This window comes from Primulina eburnea, chromosome 6 (assembly GCF_022965805.1).
Source record: "Primulina eburnea isolate SZY01 chromosome 6, ASM2296580v1, whole genome shotgun sequence".
Lineage (NCBI taxonomy): Eukaryota > Viridiplantae > Streptophyta > Magnoliopsida > Lamiales > Gesneriaceae > Primulina > Primulina eburnea.
Window position 1 is genome coordinate 39,056,547 of NC_133106.1, and position 22,186 is coordinate 39,078,732.

General features: G+C 30.9%; 1 protein-coding gene across 1 annotated transcript; it reads left to right on the forward strand.

The window, feature by feature from the left end:
- Window positions 1-1,961: 1,961 nt before the first annotated feature.
- On the forward strand, window positions 1,962-6,044 carry LOC140835231 (protein SIEVE ELEMENT OCCLUSION B-like). Its single transcript, XM_073200700.1, has 7 exons — window positions 1,962-2,787; window positions 2,914-3,084; window positions 3,166-3,614; window positions 3,729-3,838; window positions 4,069-4,211; window positions 4,295-4,774; window positions 5,206-6,044. Exons 1-7 carry the CDS (start codon window positions 2,416-2,418, stop codon window positions 5,833-5,835), a joined length of 2,355 nt encoding a protein of 784 aa, XP_073056801.1. The 5' UTR covers window positions 1,962-2,415; the 3' UTR covers window positions 5,836-6,044.
- The last annotated feature ends 16,142 nt before the right edge of the window (window positions 6,045-22,186 follow it).

Consider the following 22,186-nt stretch of genomic DNA (forward strand, 5'->3'; position numbering starts at 1 on the left):
CATGTTTTGGTCTTGTTCTCTCACCTCATAACTCAAGCCATTGTCAACCTGAATTTGATGGAGAATGTCTTGCAACTGTATCCCCTAAAAACACTGTCTTTAGTGATATTGACTAAAGGAAGAGTGATTTCAGTGATTTTGATAATTTCAAATGAAAGTTACACCATGTCAGCTAAAAATTCTGAATCTTTTGATGAGTTTGATATTGTACAAAGGAATAATGTTGAAAATATTGATGTAGGTGAGGGAGAGACCAAGGGAAAAAGTACTGACAAAGGAAATAGTAAGGTAGGGGAAAAAGAAAGGTGAATGATTGTGATGCTGATTGGGATAATCATTATAACGAGGATGATGATATGGTCAATCTTGATGGATAAGGGGATGAGGGCCCGAGCATCATACACATAGAGAAGGTTATGATATGGATAATTTCTGGCTTGGGGTTGGTATGACGTTCAAAAGTGCATCAAAATTCAGAGAGGTTTTGAGAGACTGCATTGTAAGAAGGGGATTTGAGTTGTTGTATAAGAAAAAAGAAAGCACTAGAATAACTGTTGTATGCAAAAATGGATGTAGTTGGAGGAATAATGCTTCTTTAGTTATGGGTGGGCCCACATTTCAAATCAAAACGACCACCAGAGTCCGAAAAAACAAGTTTGCAGACTACAAATACTTGGGGAAAATGATTGAGAACTTTGTGAGAGACAATCCTGACATTAAGTTTGACCAACTAAGTAGTTTGATAGCCAGAGAATGTGGGGTTGAGTTTGGCAATTAGAAGGACTTGAGGGAAGAATGTCGCATTGAAAAAAATTATAGGGCTTGACAGTGAAAAAGTTGAGGGAGATTAGAGAGATCGACAATACGTGTGAAATTCTCACGCAAATTTCACGTACAGGAATTTCAAGAGAGGAGGAAAACAAGCGAGATTCTTGAAAGGATGATTAAGTTTGCATTTGTGTCTCGTACTAATTAGATGTAAACCTTCAACTTCTTGTAAATGAGATTTTTGAAAGGATGGATGAATGGGTTTTTTGTGTCTCATACTTCCTAAATTAGATATAACCTTCAAATTTCTCGAAAGAAATCTTAAAGCCTCGTCAGTTGATTTCATTTTTTAGACTGTTGTTGTAACACGATCAATAATTTAGGCAAAAACTTGTGTGAGACGGTCTCACGGGTCATATTTGTGAGACGGGTCTCTTATTTGGATCTTCCATGAAAAAATATTACTTTTTATGCTAAGAGTATTACTTTTTATTGTGAATATCCGTAGGGTTGACCCATCTCACAGATCTCACATGAGACCTACTCCAATATCTAAATCCAATTTACACAACTGGCCCGGGTGTTTATATATGTGATTTATGAAGTTTATTTCATATCGATTTTATAGAATAGTTGTAACAAATTTTTTATATTTTTAAATTTAAATTATGTTTTTTTTTCAACATTTTAAATATGAATATTTTTATTTTAAATTTTATACATTTAATTAAATGGAGAAAAGAAAATTAAGAATAAAATCAATCACAAATAAATAAAAATAAAAAACTTCTTAATCGCAATTCGTAAACAAGACAAAAATTACCATTACAATTACAATTTTTTTATAGAATAATTGTCCAAACATTTTATTTAATTATTTTAGTAATAAAAATGTTTGTATAGAATATTTATTCAACCACATGTTTATTTTTAAAACAAATTTTAGAAAAAAATTGTAAAAAATTTTTTATAAAAACAGTTTTTTAATAAAAACTTAACCAAACGGAGCCTAAATAGCCGGTCCAAACTAATTCCAAGCCAGTACTAGGATGATGCTAATCATGAGCAATCAGAAAACTGAATGAAAAGCAGTAACTCTTGTAAAAGCTTAGCCTAGAAGCTAGCAATTGTAATAAATCATCAAGCATACGCATCTGCTACAATGAAAGTTCCTGGCCTTTAAGATATCGACTATTTAAGGTAAGATTGAATCTGCTCCAATTCTTTATGACAACCTTAAAAAGACCCAAGTTTCAAGTAAAGAAGCTGCCAGCACAAACAGATGCCAGGTTTGTTTAAGGCTTACAATCTTCCAGACTCGTATACAAAAGAAGCTTCATTCTTCGAAAACGTGCAACATGCGGCGAGACAATTACATGGGAACCTTAAACACAGTGTTCCTTTTGTTGTCTGAAGCAAAGGATTTAGCAGAAAGGATATGTTGTCAGGGACCGAATTCCAAACCTCTTGCAGACTTTTAAACCACAACCAAAGCAAGGTATATGATTCAACACAGCTTTATCCCATCCTCATGGCACTTGTCTCCCTTTCTTTTTTCTTCAACAAGTTCTGGTATTCTATATAAAGCCTGGATAAGAACACCAGATTCAAATAAGAAATATCTTCAAAAACACCTTTCCGATAGATATGGCTAGCCAGGACGTGTTTCCTAAGACAAAGAATGTTACATTTGCCACCGAAAAGGTGCAACCTGCTAAATCTCCGATCATCAATGGGCTCGTGAAGGATTTTGAAACTGATCAACGGTTAAGGCCAAGCCATGAAATGGAACACAACATCATCAACCCCCTGCAACTGAGTGCGCCGGTGCCTGGTAGAGGCCAGCTCATGAAAGGTGGGGGGGAACGTGCCTTCTTTTCGGCAGATGATAGTGCACTTACCAAGCAAATTCTCGGAACCCATTCTCCAGAAATCGAAGATTTTGATGTCAAACCGGTTCTTTTCATAGTGGAGGATATCATCAACCTGGCAAAACCTTTGACTGCTGATTCTACTGCTGTAGGATGCAAGAAGTTTATTCACTATACACTTTCTAGTTCAAGAAACCCTTTTTTACCCTTTTCACGTTCAGAATTCTTTCCTTTTTTATTAAAAATAATTCTCTGGCATTCTGCTCAAATATAGGTTGCTCCAATTCGAGCCTATTTGGACACGCTTGATAACAAGGTCATCTCCAGTTCCTACCATGATACTGTCACTCAAAGTTCTTACCATGATACCATCACTCAAAGTTCTAACCACGACACTGAAATAGTTCAACTAATGGCATTTCCCATCAACAAGGTTTCCAGTGAGGTAAAGTTCCTAATTTCCCCTCAAAAGACAACATTTGTTAAAATTACATGACTGAAAATCACGACTTTTTCAATGTAACAGATAATATGCAAATGTACTTCCGGAACAGAAGCGCATTCACTAACCATGGACCTCCTAAAATCACTATCAAACTACTCATGGGATGCCAAGGTGGTCATTACCTTTGCTGCTTTCTCCATCAACTATGGCGAGTTCTGGCTCGTTGAGCAACTTCACACCAAAAATCCACTAGCCAAGAATATTGCCACACTCAAAGATTTACCTAGCACAATGGAACATTCCAGTGATTTGAGAAAGAAATTTGTGGCAGTAGTTGAGCTCTTAACTGCAATAACGAAGGTGACCCACTGTATTATAGAATTCAAGGAGCTTCCATCTCTGTACATTAGCCGCGAATCACCAGAAGTGGAGGCTGCCACTGCTCATATTCCAATAGCTGTTTATTGGGTCATAAGGAGTCTTCTGGTCAGTGCATCCGTTCTCCTGAACCTTATCGGCACTGGTAACGAGTATGATGCTCTTAGATCTTATTATCCACCTTTCTTATCGCTTGTAACTGAAACTAACCCACTTATTTTTTCAGTGATGAATCTTCAAAACTTTGTCTATTGTTGATTATCAAGGTACATCTCGTCAACTGCTGAGTCATGGGAGATATCAAGTTTGGCCCATAAGCTCTCAGTCATGATGGAGCACCTACAAAAGCAACTGCAGATTTGCAAGGGCTTAATCGGTAAGTCACATGTTGATTCATTTTGTCTAATAATAACGGATACACTGTTAAGGTAACAAAGATAGTAGATGTAAACAAGGACGATATGCTAGAAAGATTTTTTGTTCACCCTCATATTCACAGATTCGATCAGACTCGAATCCAAGGTCTATGTCCTCAAAAACCAATGATTGAGTATTTGGTAGTGTGATAGCCCACGTTGCATCAATCATATCGTCACATATGTGCAGATAGGAAGAAGACTGAAGATTCGTACACTGCATTCAAAAAACTTATGGAGGTTGCTCACATTGACAATATGAAAGTATTGAGGGCGATGATTTGTGCCACGGATGATCAAAGGCCACTCTATGATGGTTCTAAAAGATTTAATGTTGGTTCTTACTTTTACATGATAAAATTTCAAGATTCCTACTAACTTAAAAATCTGAGAAGCTAAAGTTCTTTGCGTTACAGGAAAGGCTCGACGGACTGAGGGCAAAGTATGTACTACTGCTGATTTCAGATCTCGACCTGCCTCACGAAGAACTAAATGTCCTTCATATGATCTACAACCAACAACAAATAAGGCATGAGTACGAGGTTTTATGGCTTCCCATTGTCAACCAAACAAACTCACTTTCCCAATCACAGGAGATACAATTTAAGGAACTGAAGAACAATAATATGCCATGGTATTCAGTGGACCACCCTTCACTGATTGAACAGGTAGCCATCAGATACATCCAAGAGGTCTGGAAATTTGTCCACATGCCGATGCTCGTAGTATTGGATCCACAGGGGAAACCATCCAATCTTGACGCTTTACCCATGATGTGGATTTGGGGTAGTTTGGCTTTCCCCTTCACTAAAACCAGGGAGGTGGCTCTCTGGTCAGAAAACACCTGGAACATCGGACTGTTAGCAGATTCCATTGATCCACGAATTCCAGACTGGGTACGTGATCATTAAACTACCATCAATTTATTTACTATCTAGCTATGATATGTCTATATTTGGCACGTCAGACATCCACCTACTACGGTAAATGCAAACATGTCAATGAATGCAATATTCACATATACCACTCTGAACCAGTCCTACATAAGAATCAAAGAAATATATGCACTCTCCTACTCAACACCTCAAAACATGGGTAACTGCACGCACCACCCCTGTTACATTAAAAAAAACATGAAACTTAGGTGGTATATAGGAAGTTGTAAATCCCATGTGTTTTCTGAATCAATTGTCAGTAAGGCAAGTACAAATAATACTCATATGTATGAATAGGTAAATTTTTTTAAAAAAAACTATTACTACATTGCGGTGCGAATCCAATTTCGACTGCACGAAACTGATCATTGAGACTTCTTTTGGTCTGACAGATCAGGGACAACAAAGTGATATGCTTGTACGGAGGGGAGGACATTGATTGGATCCGTAGGTTCACTGTGTCAGCCAGAGCAGCTGCTAATGCCCTAAACGTACCTCTGGAAATGCTATATGTCGGTAAGCGCAACCCAAAGGATAAAGTCCGACGGTGCCATGAAATAATCGATCGAGAGAAACTGAGCCACATCTTCTCGCTCAAGGAATACTATGACTATGTCTGGTACTTCTGGATGAGGCTGTGGAGCATGTGGAACTCCAAGAAAAACACTGCCTTGAAGGTGGATGACGACCATGTGATGCAGCAGATCATGGACTTGATGACATTTGACAGCAGTGACCAAGGGTGGGCAGTTTTTAGCCAGGGAAACAGTGAGATGACGAAGGGAAAAGGTGACATAGTGCTGCCAGTTTTAGAAGCTTACAATACTTGGGGGTATAAGGTGGATCATCCTGGCAAGTTTGTGAGCGTGCTAGATGCAGAGATACGTGCTATCCACCCTGAACACCACTGTAACCGCCTGATCCTGCCAGGGCATGCTGGATATATCCCCGAGCGGGTGGTTTGCTCAGAGTGTGGCAAGATCATGGATAAGTATGTCATGTACAGATGCTGCACCGACTAGGGAACCATGATACTTCCCTTTCGCTACAAGTTCTTCTGCTTACCAGAATGATAACAAGTTTATACTTTAATAACATGTGAGAAATAAAATCACCTTTTTGCATGTTTTGCATCTTTTTTCACTTCTCCTGTCAAGGAAATAAATTGCGTTTGTAATAAGGCAATGCTACTGATATCCGTCAATAAAACTGCATACTGTTTCTATGTATAGCTCATCACTTTTATCTCCACAAGTTCGTGAACCCCTTTTCTTCTGCTTTCCTTCATCACCAAAAGTACAGTCTGTACAGAAATAAAAGTCATACCATAGAGTAGATACAAAGTTCAAGAATAACCATAACCCATAATTACATTCTTAGAGTAGAAGTCCTGTAAGCTAACGTTTGACTAAAGAATTTATTGACTCAGTTGTAATAAACAATCTTTTTTTTATATATAATTTACATTTCATGGTTTCGTTTTGCTTTTATCTGTATACACATGCAATCGAAATAGATAAGGACCTTGATTATACTTTAATATAAACGAATCGTAATTCGATTTTGAAACTCGTTACAAACTGCAAATTCTAAATCCATTCCTAGTCGATTCAGCGGCCTAAAAAAAGGATAAAGGTCGCTTGAGGCTGTCATCTGTGACGTTGTGTACTGTATTTCATGGCAAAGACATAGAGATGCATAATCATGCAGATGAGTAATCATTTGATGATTGCACCGAACAACCCTCCCTCGAATTTTCCAAGTGATTATCATTCATCGAGAGGAAAAGTATGTGGTTATGATTGTAATCATTATTCCTTACGACCGAGGACAACACTGAGACTCCATGTACTAGGATTGTGCTTTGATTCGTTTACCGAATCTGCAAGTGTCACAAGGTAGCGAGGTTGGGTGCAATTGCGACATGTGTAGGAGTCAGTGCATTGTAATCGAGAATTCACCGCTCACTATATATGTGGATATCCTATGTGATCTAACGAAATAGTAGTGCATGAAATCTCTGGCCAGAGTGTAAGATTTCCATTAGAGACAAAGGTTCTCTAGTTGTGCATGTGATGATAATATGAATATTTCATGAATATATCACATAGCTATCGAATCTAATATGCAACTCTTGATTTCGACACCACTTTCCATTCACTCAATTCTGGTCAATACGGTGCTAAAGGAAGAACGTGAAATGATAAATTATAAATAAATCTGAATAACCAGTTCCAAGAGCCCCTGTAGCCCAGTGTAGGTCTGCAGTTCGATCCTGCGTCTCTGTTCTTTCTTTTTCCTCTCAGTTTGCCTTGAATCCCAAGATCAAGAATCTTTCCTATGTAACCCCTCTCCGCTTCTCCGGTTTGTAAGCAAAAATGCGTTACTCCTTCAGAAAACCCTGCAACCAAAGTACGAAACCCTGTCAAAATCACCCAGTTAAAATTTCAAGTTCCTTGTGTCTACAGTTGACACTGGCTTCCATGTATTCTCCAGCTTCTCGTTTGGCCTTTTTTGAACCACCCCAATTTATCTTCCGGGCTTACGCAAATAGACCAATTTGAGGTGGAAAATTAAAATCGGATCTTGACGAGTCCAAAATTAGATATTTTTTCTGTGATTGCTCCCTCCTTCCGAAAAATCTTGATCTTGATGGCGAGAAGTTGAAAGGAAAGATTTATTATCCTGTTTACGTTTCCTCAATATTCTTGTCCTTGTCAAGCTCGGCTTCGTGTAACTGGGACTGCACAAAATTGCTTCCTTTGCATTGAGAAAACCAATTTCCTGATCTTTTGCACAGAATGGAGTTATTTAACTTTTTCCTCATTCTGAGCTCGTTCATCCAAAGCATGATTAAGTTCTCTCATAAATGCTTTTCGTTCTTTCTGTATGGAAAATAGAAATTTAACTACACACACAGATAGATTAAAATGATCATCCAAATAATATAAAGCATCCCCATCCACATTAGTAAGCCTCCATAAAGGCATTTCTAGTGCAGAATTCATAAAAATTATTTCTTGAACTAATATGCAAACTCACACACCAATGCACATGCATGTATCCGAATGAAAATCAAATTAAGTATAATAACAGATTTTACTTTGAGAAACAGAGATGGGTATTATCTTGTCAATGGATTTTTTCTTTAAGTTAAGTTTTAATTTTGTATTTGTGACGTTTAGAAGCCAAACAATCTGTTTTTCTTCTTCGAGAATGACATCACGTTACCATTTTTTACCCGACCCGTGCGCGGGATGTGGGTCAGGGTTACACTATTCATATGCTCGTTAATGAGTTGATCTAATAGTCTTCTGGACCTAACCCAACCAACCAAACTGGATTACTTACTTGCGTCTTGGGCTAACTTCACTTGAATAAATGAAAACAAAAAACATAGAAATTAACAATTTTTTTATTTTGTAAAATTTCAAAGTTGTGGATAACCTCGTATGATATATGTAATATTTAAACACAAAAATCCCATGAGATTATCTCATTAATCAATTTTATGAGATAATTCTTTTACCTGATCTGATCTATGATAAATATTAATTTTTATATCAAAAACATTATTTTCACTTTAGTTGTGAACTAGGTCGACTCGTATCAATTATTTAAATATATGATACTGTCTCATAGAAAATATATTCATATTTAAACGTAGTTAGATTTTCTTTATTGGTATGAAAAACCTAAGAGGAGGTTGAAGAGTTTGGGGTTTCAGACCTTCAGGAATCTTGACTTTAAATATAGTAAACAAATACGATCGATAAAAAAAAAAAAAAATTGTTGCATCAACTCCTCAAATTATGTATATTAGTATTCTCGTGTACACGTTGTGTGCTTATAAAATCCGTTTTTTTTATGAAAAAATAAAAGAAAATTGAAAAAAAGGTGCAAAATATATAGCGTCCTTGTAAATAAATAGTCACCAAAACATAATAGATGCATCAATTTTAGAAAGGTGAGAAATTTTCGTAAATAAGAAACACCAAATGACACAAAATGGTAAATAAATTAAACTTCTAATGACTAAAAAAAAGAAGAGACCATATAAAATGACTAATTTGTCTAATAATTTTAATTTTGTTGGGAATTAAGTTAAGATGATAGAATTGTAATTTAATCTGAAGCTTCACCAAAGTGATTTATATAGGCCAGTTTTACTCTAAAAAATAATAAATACATAAATAAAGGCATCTTCAAGCTAGTTAATTAATTAAAGAATAAACGAGCAATAATCAGGAAACGCATGAACCTTTGAGTAAAGAATGAGAAGATTTTGGTGAAATTCTCGCTTTTCAATAAATAAATGAAAAGGAGCATTCAACTTTAGGCAAATTCTAAATATTTTTTGGAATTTTTTTTGTTCTTGTTCTTATTTATGATATTTGTCGATAAATAATATATCATAGCATATCAAATCATACGACACCACAAAGTTCTTAGCCTTATGGATTTTGGGCTTCAATCGAGTTATTTTTTTAATGATTCATTTTTATGTTTTTTTTCTTCCTCTTCTTGTTTGATTTCCAAGGGTCGAATATCGTTCACTGAACACATTAGATAGGATTTTACAAAAAAAAAAAATGACATTTATAAAATTTTGAACTAAATAAATATTTTCATCTCAATTTTATTTAAACGTCCACAATTTTTTAGAGGAATTTCATGAAAATACAATTAAAAGATTTCATTATATTTAAACATTGAGTGGGTCTCATATGAGAGTTGAGACATGAGACCGTCTGACAGATCTTAATTTGTGAGACATGTCAATCATACCGATATTCACAATAAAAAGTAATACTCTTAGCATAAAAAATAATATTTTTTCGTCGTTTTGACTTATCCGTTTGTGTATTTTAGATTTATATATATTAGATTTATATGAATTGATGAATTAATTTTTTATTGATGGTTTCTTTACATAATTTAAATTTAATATAGCTCAGCTTGGTTCCGTCTCTGGAAGCTAACATTATGCCAACTATATAATTAAGAAGAGCCTATCTCCATCAAAAATTATCTTTTCGAGCAAATTTTGTTCTTTGCCTAAAGGCAACTTGTTAGTGGGCATACCCCCTTTTTTTTTTCCTTTAGAAATCCTATTTCTACCCCCCGCAACTTGCAAAAGCTAGCTAGCTAGCTAATAGGCATATATATATATATATATATATATATATATATATATATATATATTAATCTCGAGGAGGAATTAATTTGCATATAAGATGATTGAAACATTATTACATATATATATATATATATGTATGTATATATAAGTAGTGTATTTGCCTAAAGTCACTTGTACTTAGTGTTCATTGAGTCATATAGAACATGGCTTTACTATGTTAAAGAAGATTCTTTTATACACGCATGGCTACATCTAAATAAGAGCTTCCAAATAAAGCAAAGGAATTTAAAAAATTAACCTATATATTATATATATTAAAAAGAGAGAGAGAGAGAGAGAGAGAGAGAGAGAGATAGAGTTAAATTTTGTATAATGGCTGCCACCACCTATGTTATGAAGACAAGTAGGGATGTGTTGTCCTATGCTGAAGAAAAGTTAAATTTTATTGTGGGATGTTAGATTATGTTTATGCATTAATCACACACCAAGTACACTAAAAGGGGCTTTATTGGAAATTAAAACACCAAAGTTAGAGTGGTTGATTATCACAATTATTATTTAGTTATTGTCCGTCCTCGAGTGGGATAGAAAAAGTAAGGAATTGAATTGCCAAAGTGCTCAACAAATGAGGTTCTTTGTCAACCAATTATTGGTCAAAGTTTAGAATAATTTTATTGACTGTTGTAATGAAGTCATGCTAGTTTATGCTAAGAAAATAAGCAACCAATAATAAGGAACAAAGTTTGAAAACATGCCCCCCCAAAAAATAAAAAAATAGACTTGAAAGAAAGAAAGAAATTAATTATATATGTAGAGCATTTTCCTTATGTAATATGTGTTAATTATTAGAGGTATGGATATATTTGTCTTTTGGTATTCATTTATGATATACAATTAATGTTGGGTGTTTATATATATATATATATTCATCATCTACTATTATTTATCATTGAAATTTATTTTTTTAGAAATACAACAAAATAATTTATTACTATATAAATTATTGGATTAATGTGATATATATACACGCGTAAACATGCTTAGAATACTATGTGCATAATTTCTTTCTTTTTATTTTTGATTATTTTGTTTAACACTCTTAGTAATATTTTTTTTTAAATCTTATTTTCATTTCGATATGTTATATTTTATCGACAAAAAATTTGATAGGTTTTTCTGCAACAACAGTGAATGTTCTTCTTCTTATAATGATTATTTTATATTCTTATAATATAGTTATAATGATTATTCTATATTCTTATAATATAGTTATATTCGATCACATTCTTTCCATTTTGTACTAATTTCATATGTTGCAATTTGAATCAGTTTTTTATCAAATAATACAGATTCTTCAACATGGTATTGTATTGTTTCTTCATTTTTTCTGAACAATTAAATTTTATATAAAATGTGTTTAAATTGTTTTTTTTTTGGGAAGATTGGCTGTGTAAAAAATGTTTCATTTATTTTCGATTATCACTGTGTTAAATTGATGTTATTTATAAAAACTATGATATTTATGGTTCCTTTATGTTTCAACTTTTTTGTGTTTTTAGATCCAAAATCAAAGTTTTTTTTTCATTCAAAGATTACTCTTTATTATTATTAAACGATTATACGGTGGATATGAATATTGAGTTGTCAATTGACATATTTGTTAATAACATTGATTTGTATGTGATGTATTTCAAAAAATGAAAATATAGTTGTTTCATGATTCTTATTTATCTTCATTCCTTCTTTTTTGCCGTCTCATTTCATCTTGAAACATGATTAGAAATCAAAGTTCGTACCATGAATAATTGGATTATGACGTCGAAATTAATCTTATTTTTTAAAATACAAACTATACAAGTAAAAAAAAATTAAATTTACATTTTATATTTGCTACTTTCTATATAAATATGTGTTCAACCTTCAAAACCTTTATTGTTTATCTATATCTATATACCTATAAAAGTGTGGATGATGGGCAAAGTTTTTTTATTGTGATTTTACAACATTGCCCAAAAACTATGCATTGTTTGTATTAATTGCATGAGCATTGGTGGAAAAAATATATAAAATTTAGGGACAAATTTGGGATAATGGATTTGTAATGTATTGATTATGTATTTAATTGAGGTATTTATTTTTTTGAACTCATTAAACACATGAGGATCATAGTGTTTTTATTTTTTTTAATAGAAAATTGTAAAATAAGAAATTTTGAAAATAATATTACATAAAAATTGAATCGATATTCGATAATAAAAAATATATTAGAAAAATAATATTTTCTTCATACATAATTCTTACAAAAAATATTAAAAGAATATATATTTAACTATTATACTTATAAAAGTCGGAGGGGTATATTTAGGCAAAGCAGGCTTGGACAACCAAGTCGGGAACTTGCTGTAGATATCCCTGAATCCTCCCCTTGCTGTAGATATCCCTGAATCCTCCCCTTTCAAACCAATAGTGTTTTTATTTTTTTTAATAGAAAATTGTAAAATAAGAAATTTTGAAAATAATATTACATAAAAATTGAATCGATATTCGATAATAAAAAATATATTAGAAAAATAATATTTTCTTCATACATAATTCTTACAAAAAATATTAAAAGAATATATATTTAACTATTATACTTATAAAAGTATAAAAGGAATAACAAATTTTTCCTTGTAAATTTTCTACTATTCTCATAAATTGTGTGTTGTTAGATTAATTGCATGAAAATTTTCTACACAAACATTAAATACATAAGGATTAAAATAGTGCTTTTATTTTTTAATAAAAAATTGCAACATAAGAATCTTTGAAAATAATGTTACATAAAAATTGAATAGATATTTGATAATAAAAATACATTAGAGAAATAACATTTTCTTGATACATAATTCTTAGAAAAAAGATTAAAACAATAGATTTTTTTAATTTTAAAAAATCATTAAAAATATTAAAAGAATATATATTTAACTATTATACTTATAAAAGTGTAAAAATAATAACAAAGTTTTTCATTGTAAATTTTCTACCATCCCCTTAAATTGTGTGTTGTTAGATTAATTGCATGGAAATTTTCTACATAATTTATGGGAAATCTATGTATTAAAAATGAATATATGTTTGATAATAAAAATATATTTTTTTTTATCTATAAACCTACGTAAGTGTAGATAATTGACAATTTTTTCAATTGTCAAAAGATAAAAATGACATCCTCATCAATACAAATCCAAAAATTCAATCAAGATATATTTGTAAATTTCTAATTGTTGTAAGTGTAAAAAGGAAATATCAAATTTTTTTATTTATTCCACCTAATATATAATTAATTAGTAGCCTAATTATTCCACATCATATATAATTAATAGTCTAACAATTGCTAATGAATTATCACTACAATATACATTGATTGTAATAATTTATATCACTTCAAGAATAAAATGTAATTCCTAAATTAATTTTCTCAGATAATCAATCTTTATACTAAGTTTAAATATTTTATCTTTTAATTTTCTTTCTACATGTTATTTTATTATTTTAATGCAATTTTTTAATTATATTTTAGTGTAGTTTCTAATTAAGTAATAAATTATAGTATCACATGAAGATATAAGAAAAAAATAATTATATATGCAATAGTACAATAACATGATAAGTATATAATAATATAATAATATGAAATTTAATACTAATATATTTTATTATTTTTTAACTAAGAATTGAAAATAAAGAATTTAATAAATTATTTAGTAGAATTTATATCAATTATTATGAATTTTAATATATTAATAGTATCATAAAATACGAATATGATAGAAAAATTAAAATAGTTAGCTATAATAAGAAGTTTAAATATTTTAGTCGCACTTATAAATATATATTTATATATATATAAGACAAAGTCTTTTAGTAGAATCCTTCTTATAGAGGAAGAAGGAGTGACGTATGAGTGCTTTACATCCATAAATTCCCGTGTCTTTACTATTCACAAGTTTTTACATTTCAAACTATATCTTGTTGTTTAGATTGTCAACTGGTTGAAAATATCATTAGAAATATTGAACCGTCTTCCACACTTTTCACGTGGTTAATATTTATAACCGTTCGAGAAAATCTTTCAACCGTGTAAAAATGATTGAAAACAAATTTTAAAAGCAAATATTTTTTAAAGAGTTTATTCACCCCATCTGAATTCTTTCCTGGTCCCAAAAATATACAATCACTAAACACATACAAATACATACATATATATATATATATAATTTGTAATTGATGGCTTAATGAAAAATATAAATTATATACTTTTAAAAAAATTATTCATTAACTAATGTATATGAAAATTAATTTATCTATGATATATAATTCTAAAGCAAAAGGTAAAAAGTTATGTATGAGGTTAAATAATACTTAAATTGAGTATTACAGGTTATATTTTATTATCAATTATTATTATTTCATTAGTTTTTATAATATTTTGATGAGTTAGTCATAAATATTTTAAATTGATAATTATTTGTCCTTAGTGTGCTTCACTTATATAAATTATGATTTATGTATTTATAAAATCCATAATCTGGTTGATTTTTAGGTTATTATACTTTATACGTGGTGCTTAGATATATATATATATATATATATATATATATATATATTTTCAAAATTTGTTTCAGTTCAATTCATTCTATATATTATGCTAATTATAATTTATTATATAACATAAAATTAACGACTTGAATTTCAATTTGAGAAACAATTTTGAAAGTAAAGTATATAAGTTTTTAATTAATTTATTCGTCTAATATGACAAAAGATTAAATCAATATAAATAAAAAAATGAATCAAATTATTTTTAAAAAAATCAAATTTTAATTTTTATTAAATAATTAATATTTACGTGCATCGCACGTGCTTCTTGCTAGTATACATAAGAAGATGAACTTATATCATTTTATTTTAAATAAATGATTTGTCTTTTTCGTTTATGATGATTTATTATTTATTGATTGAAAATTTTATTATTTTGAGACATGAATATCCAAAACCACTGAAAGAAAATGTTGGTACAATAATTGTCTTTGCTTGGTAGAACGATCGAATCGTGGTGCTTGAGCTGCTGTGCGGTTTAAAAGCTTTGAGTTACACAATTACCACTGGCTATAGTTTTGGTAAAACGGCGAGTGTTCGGTCCTACAGAAAAGTTTAAATTAGCATCATTTGATTTTAGATGATGCATGACCTAAAATATAAAGCGACATAGGCCATATTTGAAATTGTAATGTTTGTTATTTATCATGTGAAGAATGATAATCTATAAATAACATATTTTTTATATAAATACATTGAAACATGAAATGAGAGTTGTGTGAGTGTAAGATTGAACTACTTTTTTTCATGATTATTAATTGTGTATATGTATCTGAAGGAAAGGGATGAAACTTATTTATGCCTTCGATTTAGTTCATTTATAAGGAAAATATATGTCTAAACATAAAAAGAACCTTAGATAACCAAGCAAAATGATACAAATTTAAAAATAGAAAAATTAGTTATTAAAAATAATGATGTGTTGTAAATAGTGGTGGAAAATATGAAAAAACTGAATGGTTATTCAAAAAACAATACAAAATAAAATAGAGTATCAAATAGATTAATCAGCATCAAATCCGAGATGATAAATAAATATTGAAATCAAAGATAATGATAGTATTGCTTAATTTAATCGAAGAAAGATGCAGGAAAAATAAAATAAAAAGATGAAAAAGAATTTTAATGATTTGAAAATCAAATAAGAAAATGATTGAAGAAACTACGATCGTTTAAATTGATAGATAATCTTTGGAATAATATTTGCTATTGAATAACATATGAAAAAAATCATGTGTCCACAATCATTTGCTAAATTTATGACAATTCATAGTGCACTGAGGTTCGTTACTCAAGTGCAACGCACATGCTTTCTACTGGTACATATAAATATATGTTATTTTTTTAATATGATCTTGTTCATTTAAGTTAAAAATTAAATCCATAGTTTTTTTTATTAAGTTCTTCTGTAATTCATTATATATCTTAAATGAATTTGGATATTAATAAACATTGAATTCATCGATTTACCAACAATTTTTCTTTCTTGTTACTAAAATGAGTGGATTTCTTCATTGTTGATAATGACTATTTAATATTTATATATTTTTTTCTTTTATTTTACATATAAATAAATAACTTTAATTCGTGATTCTTCTTCTTTTTTTTATAAATGAATTTGTGATTCTTCTATATATTCTTGTATACTTAAAGTTACAAGTTGTTGATAAGAGTCACTCAACCAGACGATTGCTTTTATTTTTATTTCCTAAATTCTATGCAAAAAAATTTATTTGTTTACATTTATTAGTCAATTTTTTAAGAAATTCATTTTAAAAATGAATTAAGAAGCATCATACATGATGTGTATGTTGGAACATTTCATGTTCGCAATCTTGATTTTGATGTTAACAAAACTTGTTATTGTATTTCTAACATATTTACTCATGTCTGAAGTTGTAGGCACAAGATGGAAACTGAAAATGAATTTAGCCAAATTGAATTTCTGGTGAGTTTGGGTGTTTTAATGATATTTTTCAACTGGACGATTCAAATGACAATCACCCAACTTGAATGATCAGAAAACTCAATTTCGAACAAGTCATAATTCACATCAGTTTGTCAAAATCGAAAGGTATCTAGGTCAAACATGTTGCTGAATGACCAAACTGATTGCACGAAAGCAGCAATCAGTTAAGTATGAGTAGTTGTGGTATTTTGACCATATCTCTCAGCTCGATTTGGAATGAAGCGATTCAGTATGTGTTGGAACGATAAGACGGTAATCTACAAATCACTTTCAGAAGTCTAAGTCTGAATTGAAGCCTAAGATGCTGATAAATGGCGATGAAGCTCAGAACACCAGTTGAGCTGCAGTTGAGATGCTGACCAGATTGAACCGCTGACCAGTTTGAACCGTTGACCAACCGCTGATGACCAGTTTTGTAAGGCTCGAAGATTTAGTGATCATAATCAGACGGATTTGTTAAGAATTAAGATGATTATAGATGTATTTTATTGGATTTAAAAAGGAAGGCAAAATGTACAAAAGAGATGAGAAAGGTCGAAGCTCCAGCGCACATGTGCGAAGATATGCGCGCACATGCGCGTAAATTCCAGTAGCTTCGGCGCACGTGCGCGAGATAATGCGCACATATGCGCGATCCTTCCAGCAGCTATGGCGCACATGCGCGAGTGTAATCGCGCATATGCGCGGTCGGTTCAGAAACATTGGCGCATATGCGCGAGAGTAGTGGCGCACATGCGCGGCGCCTCCAGAAGCAGTGGCGCATATGCGCGAGTTGAGTGGCGCATATGCGCGAGGTGTTGAATTGCCGAGACAGTAGGTCTCGCGCACATGCGCGAGTAATGCCGCGCATATGCGCGAGACGTGTCCTTCAAAGGTTTTGCCATGTGTGTGTAGGCATGCAATATATATATAACATGGCACGATTTCCTTCCTATTTTCAGCAAGAATTCGGCAGATTCAGGAAGAAAAGCTTTCAATTTTCTTTACACTTGTAAATTGTGATTGTGAAAGATTTAAGCATCCAAACTTTGATCCGACTTCGGTTTTGAACTCCTCTCTTTATTAGCTACAAGGTGATGTTAGTTTTCTTCAATTCCAGTATGTTTTGAAATATATATGTTGGGAGAATTATGGTTTAAGCTTTAGAATGTGTTCTTGTAGTTATTGACACCGTAGAAATACAATCGGATCGAAGAACGGATATCATATGCTATTATTATGATTTTTCAGCATGTATAGAATGAAGTATATGCAGATTTTCAGATCTTGACTTGGATATTGTGATGATTATGAATTGAGGATATAGTTTTGTGTTGATTATGTTGTATGGATTGACCGGTATCGAGAATTACGTCGTTATGCCGTCAGATTTTATTGAGATCACGTAGTGACTTGGTATGTGTTGATTTAGATTAGAAATTGATAGAGTGCGTATCCACATTTCCATTTCAGATACGTATTGGCGACGTGACAGCGATTCTACGAAGAAAGGTATAAGTCATGTTTTGTTTGGGGAGATGTAACTCAAATAAGATATTATTTGAGTTTCCCAACCAAAATCACATACTAGTATTATTAGATATATATTGTAACATGTTTATGAATTGTGTATAGCATTATATTCAATCTTTTAACATGTTTATGCTTTGATTTCAGAATTGTATTCAAGCATGTATGATCAGTGTAATATTCAGATATGAATATGATTATACGTTGTTTACATATTGATATTCATTGCATTTAAGATAGGAGAGTCTTTGACAGGCATTGTCAAATAGCTAGACGTTTCGGTGTATCTCAGCATAAGAGTAGGCATTACTCTTATTGCCGCCGTTGATACAGCTCAGACCGAAGTCTAGGAATGAGACGTACATTACCCCGATTGGAGGGTAGGTAGTGACGTCTTGTTCACACCGGGATCCCTAGAGTTCTAGTCGAGTCGAGTCCAGACATGGGTTGATTCGCATTGCATTGCATGTGCATATGATGTCATTCATGATAGCATGTTTCATGTTTAATTTATTATATGCATGTATACATGTTTATACTGGGATTTGTTCTCACCGGTTTTCCGGCTGTTGTTGTGTCTGTATGTGTGCATGACAACAGGTGGGGCAGGATCTGGGTCACGCAGAGGATGAGAGACAGATATAGCGTGGTGATCACGGGCATAGCAGATGGCTAGTAGTTGTACTTTGTTATGTACTGTAGTTGAACACTGGATTGTTGAGTACGTACCAGACGAGATATGTATATTATGTGTTCATGTTGTAATTAAATAAAAATATGATGCTTGTTTATATGCATTTGAGTTAATGTAAAAGCAAAAATTTGACCCACTTTTTATATTAATGATCCATTTAAATCCCAAAGAAAAGAGTTAGAGCCCGGGTCCCCACAAGTTTAAGTTTGAGAAAATGTCCAGTAAAGCGAATTTGACTGTTGCAATTTCATAAATAGTACAGAAACTTTCCAAACGGTCATATTCTTGTGTCTAACGTATATATCATTGTTGGAGCCTATAAATACATCCTCTTGAAGATCCAACAAGAGCTTTTGAAGGTGATTTAAAGCATGAGCAGTTAGTATGAACAATCTGCTAGTTGAGAGCACAAGCCCTTGTGTGAGCATACATCTGAGGTGTACACTTTAAATGATAAATTCATCACACACAATCACTCACACATATACAAGAGAGTTGAATTTCAAATTTTTTAGTTGAGTGAGTCTTTACACAAAGACATTAAAGATTTTGTTTGTAGTTTTGGCATATTAGACGTTAAATTGCAACCTATAATCGAGAGTGTGCTAGGAGTTTCAATTATGAAGAGATAAGTCCTAAGTTGAAATGAGTTTGTACAAGGTGTTGTATAGATAAAAGTCTTCTAATGGATTTTTCTAAGGAGAAGAAGGGTGACGTAGGAGTTGTTAATATTTGAACATACATAAATAAATTTATGTCTATTTATTTATTGCATTTAATTATCATTTCCATTGTTTTTAAAGATGCATTGTTGAAGCATTTTATGTGTTCTTCAAATACCAAAATATTGCATACAAAATGTTTGATAAATTGCTTCCACCAAAATATTTTTTATTCATTCAACTTGCATATATTTTTAAATACTTTACAAAATATTTAATCAATTTTTACGAAAGATTATTATGAGTGTATTCCGCTTGGTTTGAAAGCCAAACTCGATTTAATTCATCGATGTTCAATTTTTCAGAAACCGAGCTATCATAGCTCAACGATGATCCTCGTAATCTATCATGTCAGGTTATTTGTAAAAAATTTTTTTAATGTATAATATCAATTGAATTATTCTATAATTGCGGATTTGCAATAACTGAGATTAATTTTTTAAAATTAATTATTCATTAATTGTGATTTTTGCTACTTGTACATCTGTTGGGTGCAATAATTGTTCTTATTTGGTAGAGCGATCGAACCGTGGTGCTTGAGCTGCTGTGTGGTTTAAAAGATTTGAGTTGCACCATTACCACTAGCTATAGTTTTTGGTAAAGCGGCAAGCGCTTGGTCCTAGAATTGGTATCAGAGCCAAGGTCATGGGTTCGATTCCCATTGATTGCAATGAATGCAATTATTGGGAGGAAGATTGTTGGGTGCAATAATTGTCCTTGCTTGGTAGAGCGATCGAGCCATTGTGCTGGAGCTGGTGTGCTGCTTAAAAGATTTGAGTTGTACAATTACCACTAGCTATAGCTTTTGGTAAAGCGTCAAGCGCTCGATCCTACAACATCTAATTGCGTGATGTAGAAAATCTGGTACCATGTATAAATATAAGCCCCTCTCTAATTTACTCAATTATTTTCTTTTATAGGTCTAAGACATTTCACATGCTCTAATTAATTTTTGGTAATTAATATACATTGATTATTTTTTGTTTATCTTCCTATCGTTTATGTACATATGTCATTTTGCTTTTTGTGACAATAATATTTTTCTTAGATATATTTTTTCATGTTTACGGTTGTTTCTGTGCTTTATGTTTTTATTTAACATGGTTGGAAATATTATATTCACAGATAAATTGAAATCATAATGTGTCGTTGGTGACACACATTAATGGTCCACTAATTTTATTTCACAATAACTATAATATTTTTATTTAATGATTGCTATAATTTTTAAAATATAACTAATAAAATTTGTGCGCTCTTCAATTCTTTTATATTTTTCATTTTTTTCATTCTATTATAAACAAGTTATATTTTTTTATGTATTTCATAATTTTTATATATTTAATTTAAATTAGTTTTATTAATTTATATCTATAAATATGTGAAACTCTTGATATTTTTATATATATGGTAAGAAAGACTAAAAGTTGAAAATTTAAATAAAAATGTTTAATATTTCAGATAACTAACAAATTTTGTGAATTTTTCAACTATATTATATGTTTATAATTTTCTCAGACTATTACAAGTACATTATATATTATAAAATAATTTTTGTAAGAACGTAAGAATTTTTTATATATTAACTTTTTTTAATAGTTAATATTAAAGAAATTATGAAGCTCTATATATTTTTTTATAGACGATAAGAAAGACTAAATGTTGAAAAATTCTAATAAACTAATTTAAGTAATAGTTAAATAAATAATAGCTCAATAATTTAGTGATTTCACTTATAATTCATTATGTGTTATGATAATATTTTACACAATAATGTTTTTAAAATTAAATATCATATTATTAAATATTTTGTTATCTAATTTTTAGTTATAGTCTAAACATAATACATATTACGATTGTATTAGCAATACTCTACTATGAAATCATCATATATACGTTTTTTTGTTAACTTGTTTGTTCTTTTCAACCTATTAATTAATTTTTCATAGCATTACTCTACTATGATGAAATTATATACATAGAAAACAATTTTTCCTCTTTTCTACATATTAATTAGTTTCTCATTATATATGATGAATATATATATATATATATATATATATATATATATATATATATATATATAAATTATTTTCCACATTTCCAAATAACATAATTGTTTTTAATATTATTCACTTATTAAGTCATGTTTAAATAAATCATTGCGCGTTATAATAATGATTGCAACTTAATTTAGCACATCTCAGGGCATAGGGTTGACACCCCCAAACAATTATTATTTGGAGTGAGTCTCATGTGAGACCGTCTCACGGACGGTCATAATCCGTGAGACGGGTCAACCCTACCCATATTCACAATAAAAAGTAATACTCTTAGCATAAAAAATAATACTTTTTCATGGGTGACCCAAATAAGAGATCCGTCTCCCGAATATGACCCGTGAGACTGTCTCACACAAGTTTTTGCCTATTATTTGTGGTTGAATCATTATTAGTAATCAAGATTATTTTGTTTTCGATGAGATTATTTGATCTGTGTGACAAAATTTGATTTAGAGAAATGATTTATGGAATGTGAAATAACATTCATATAAGATTTCTTAGGTATAATAATTGTCCATACTAGGTAGAACAATCAAAATGTGATGTTTGAGTTGTTTTACGGTTTTAAAATATTTAGTAAATTTTGAATTATGTTAATATATGCATATTTTTTCATATTTTTATGATGTTATGAC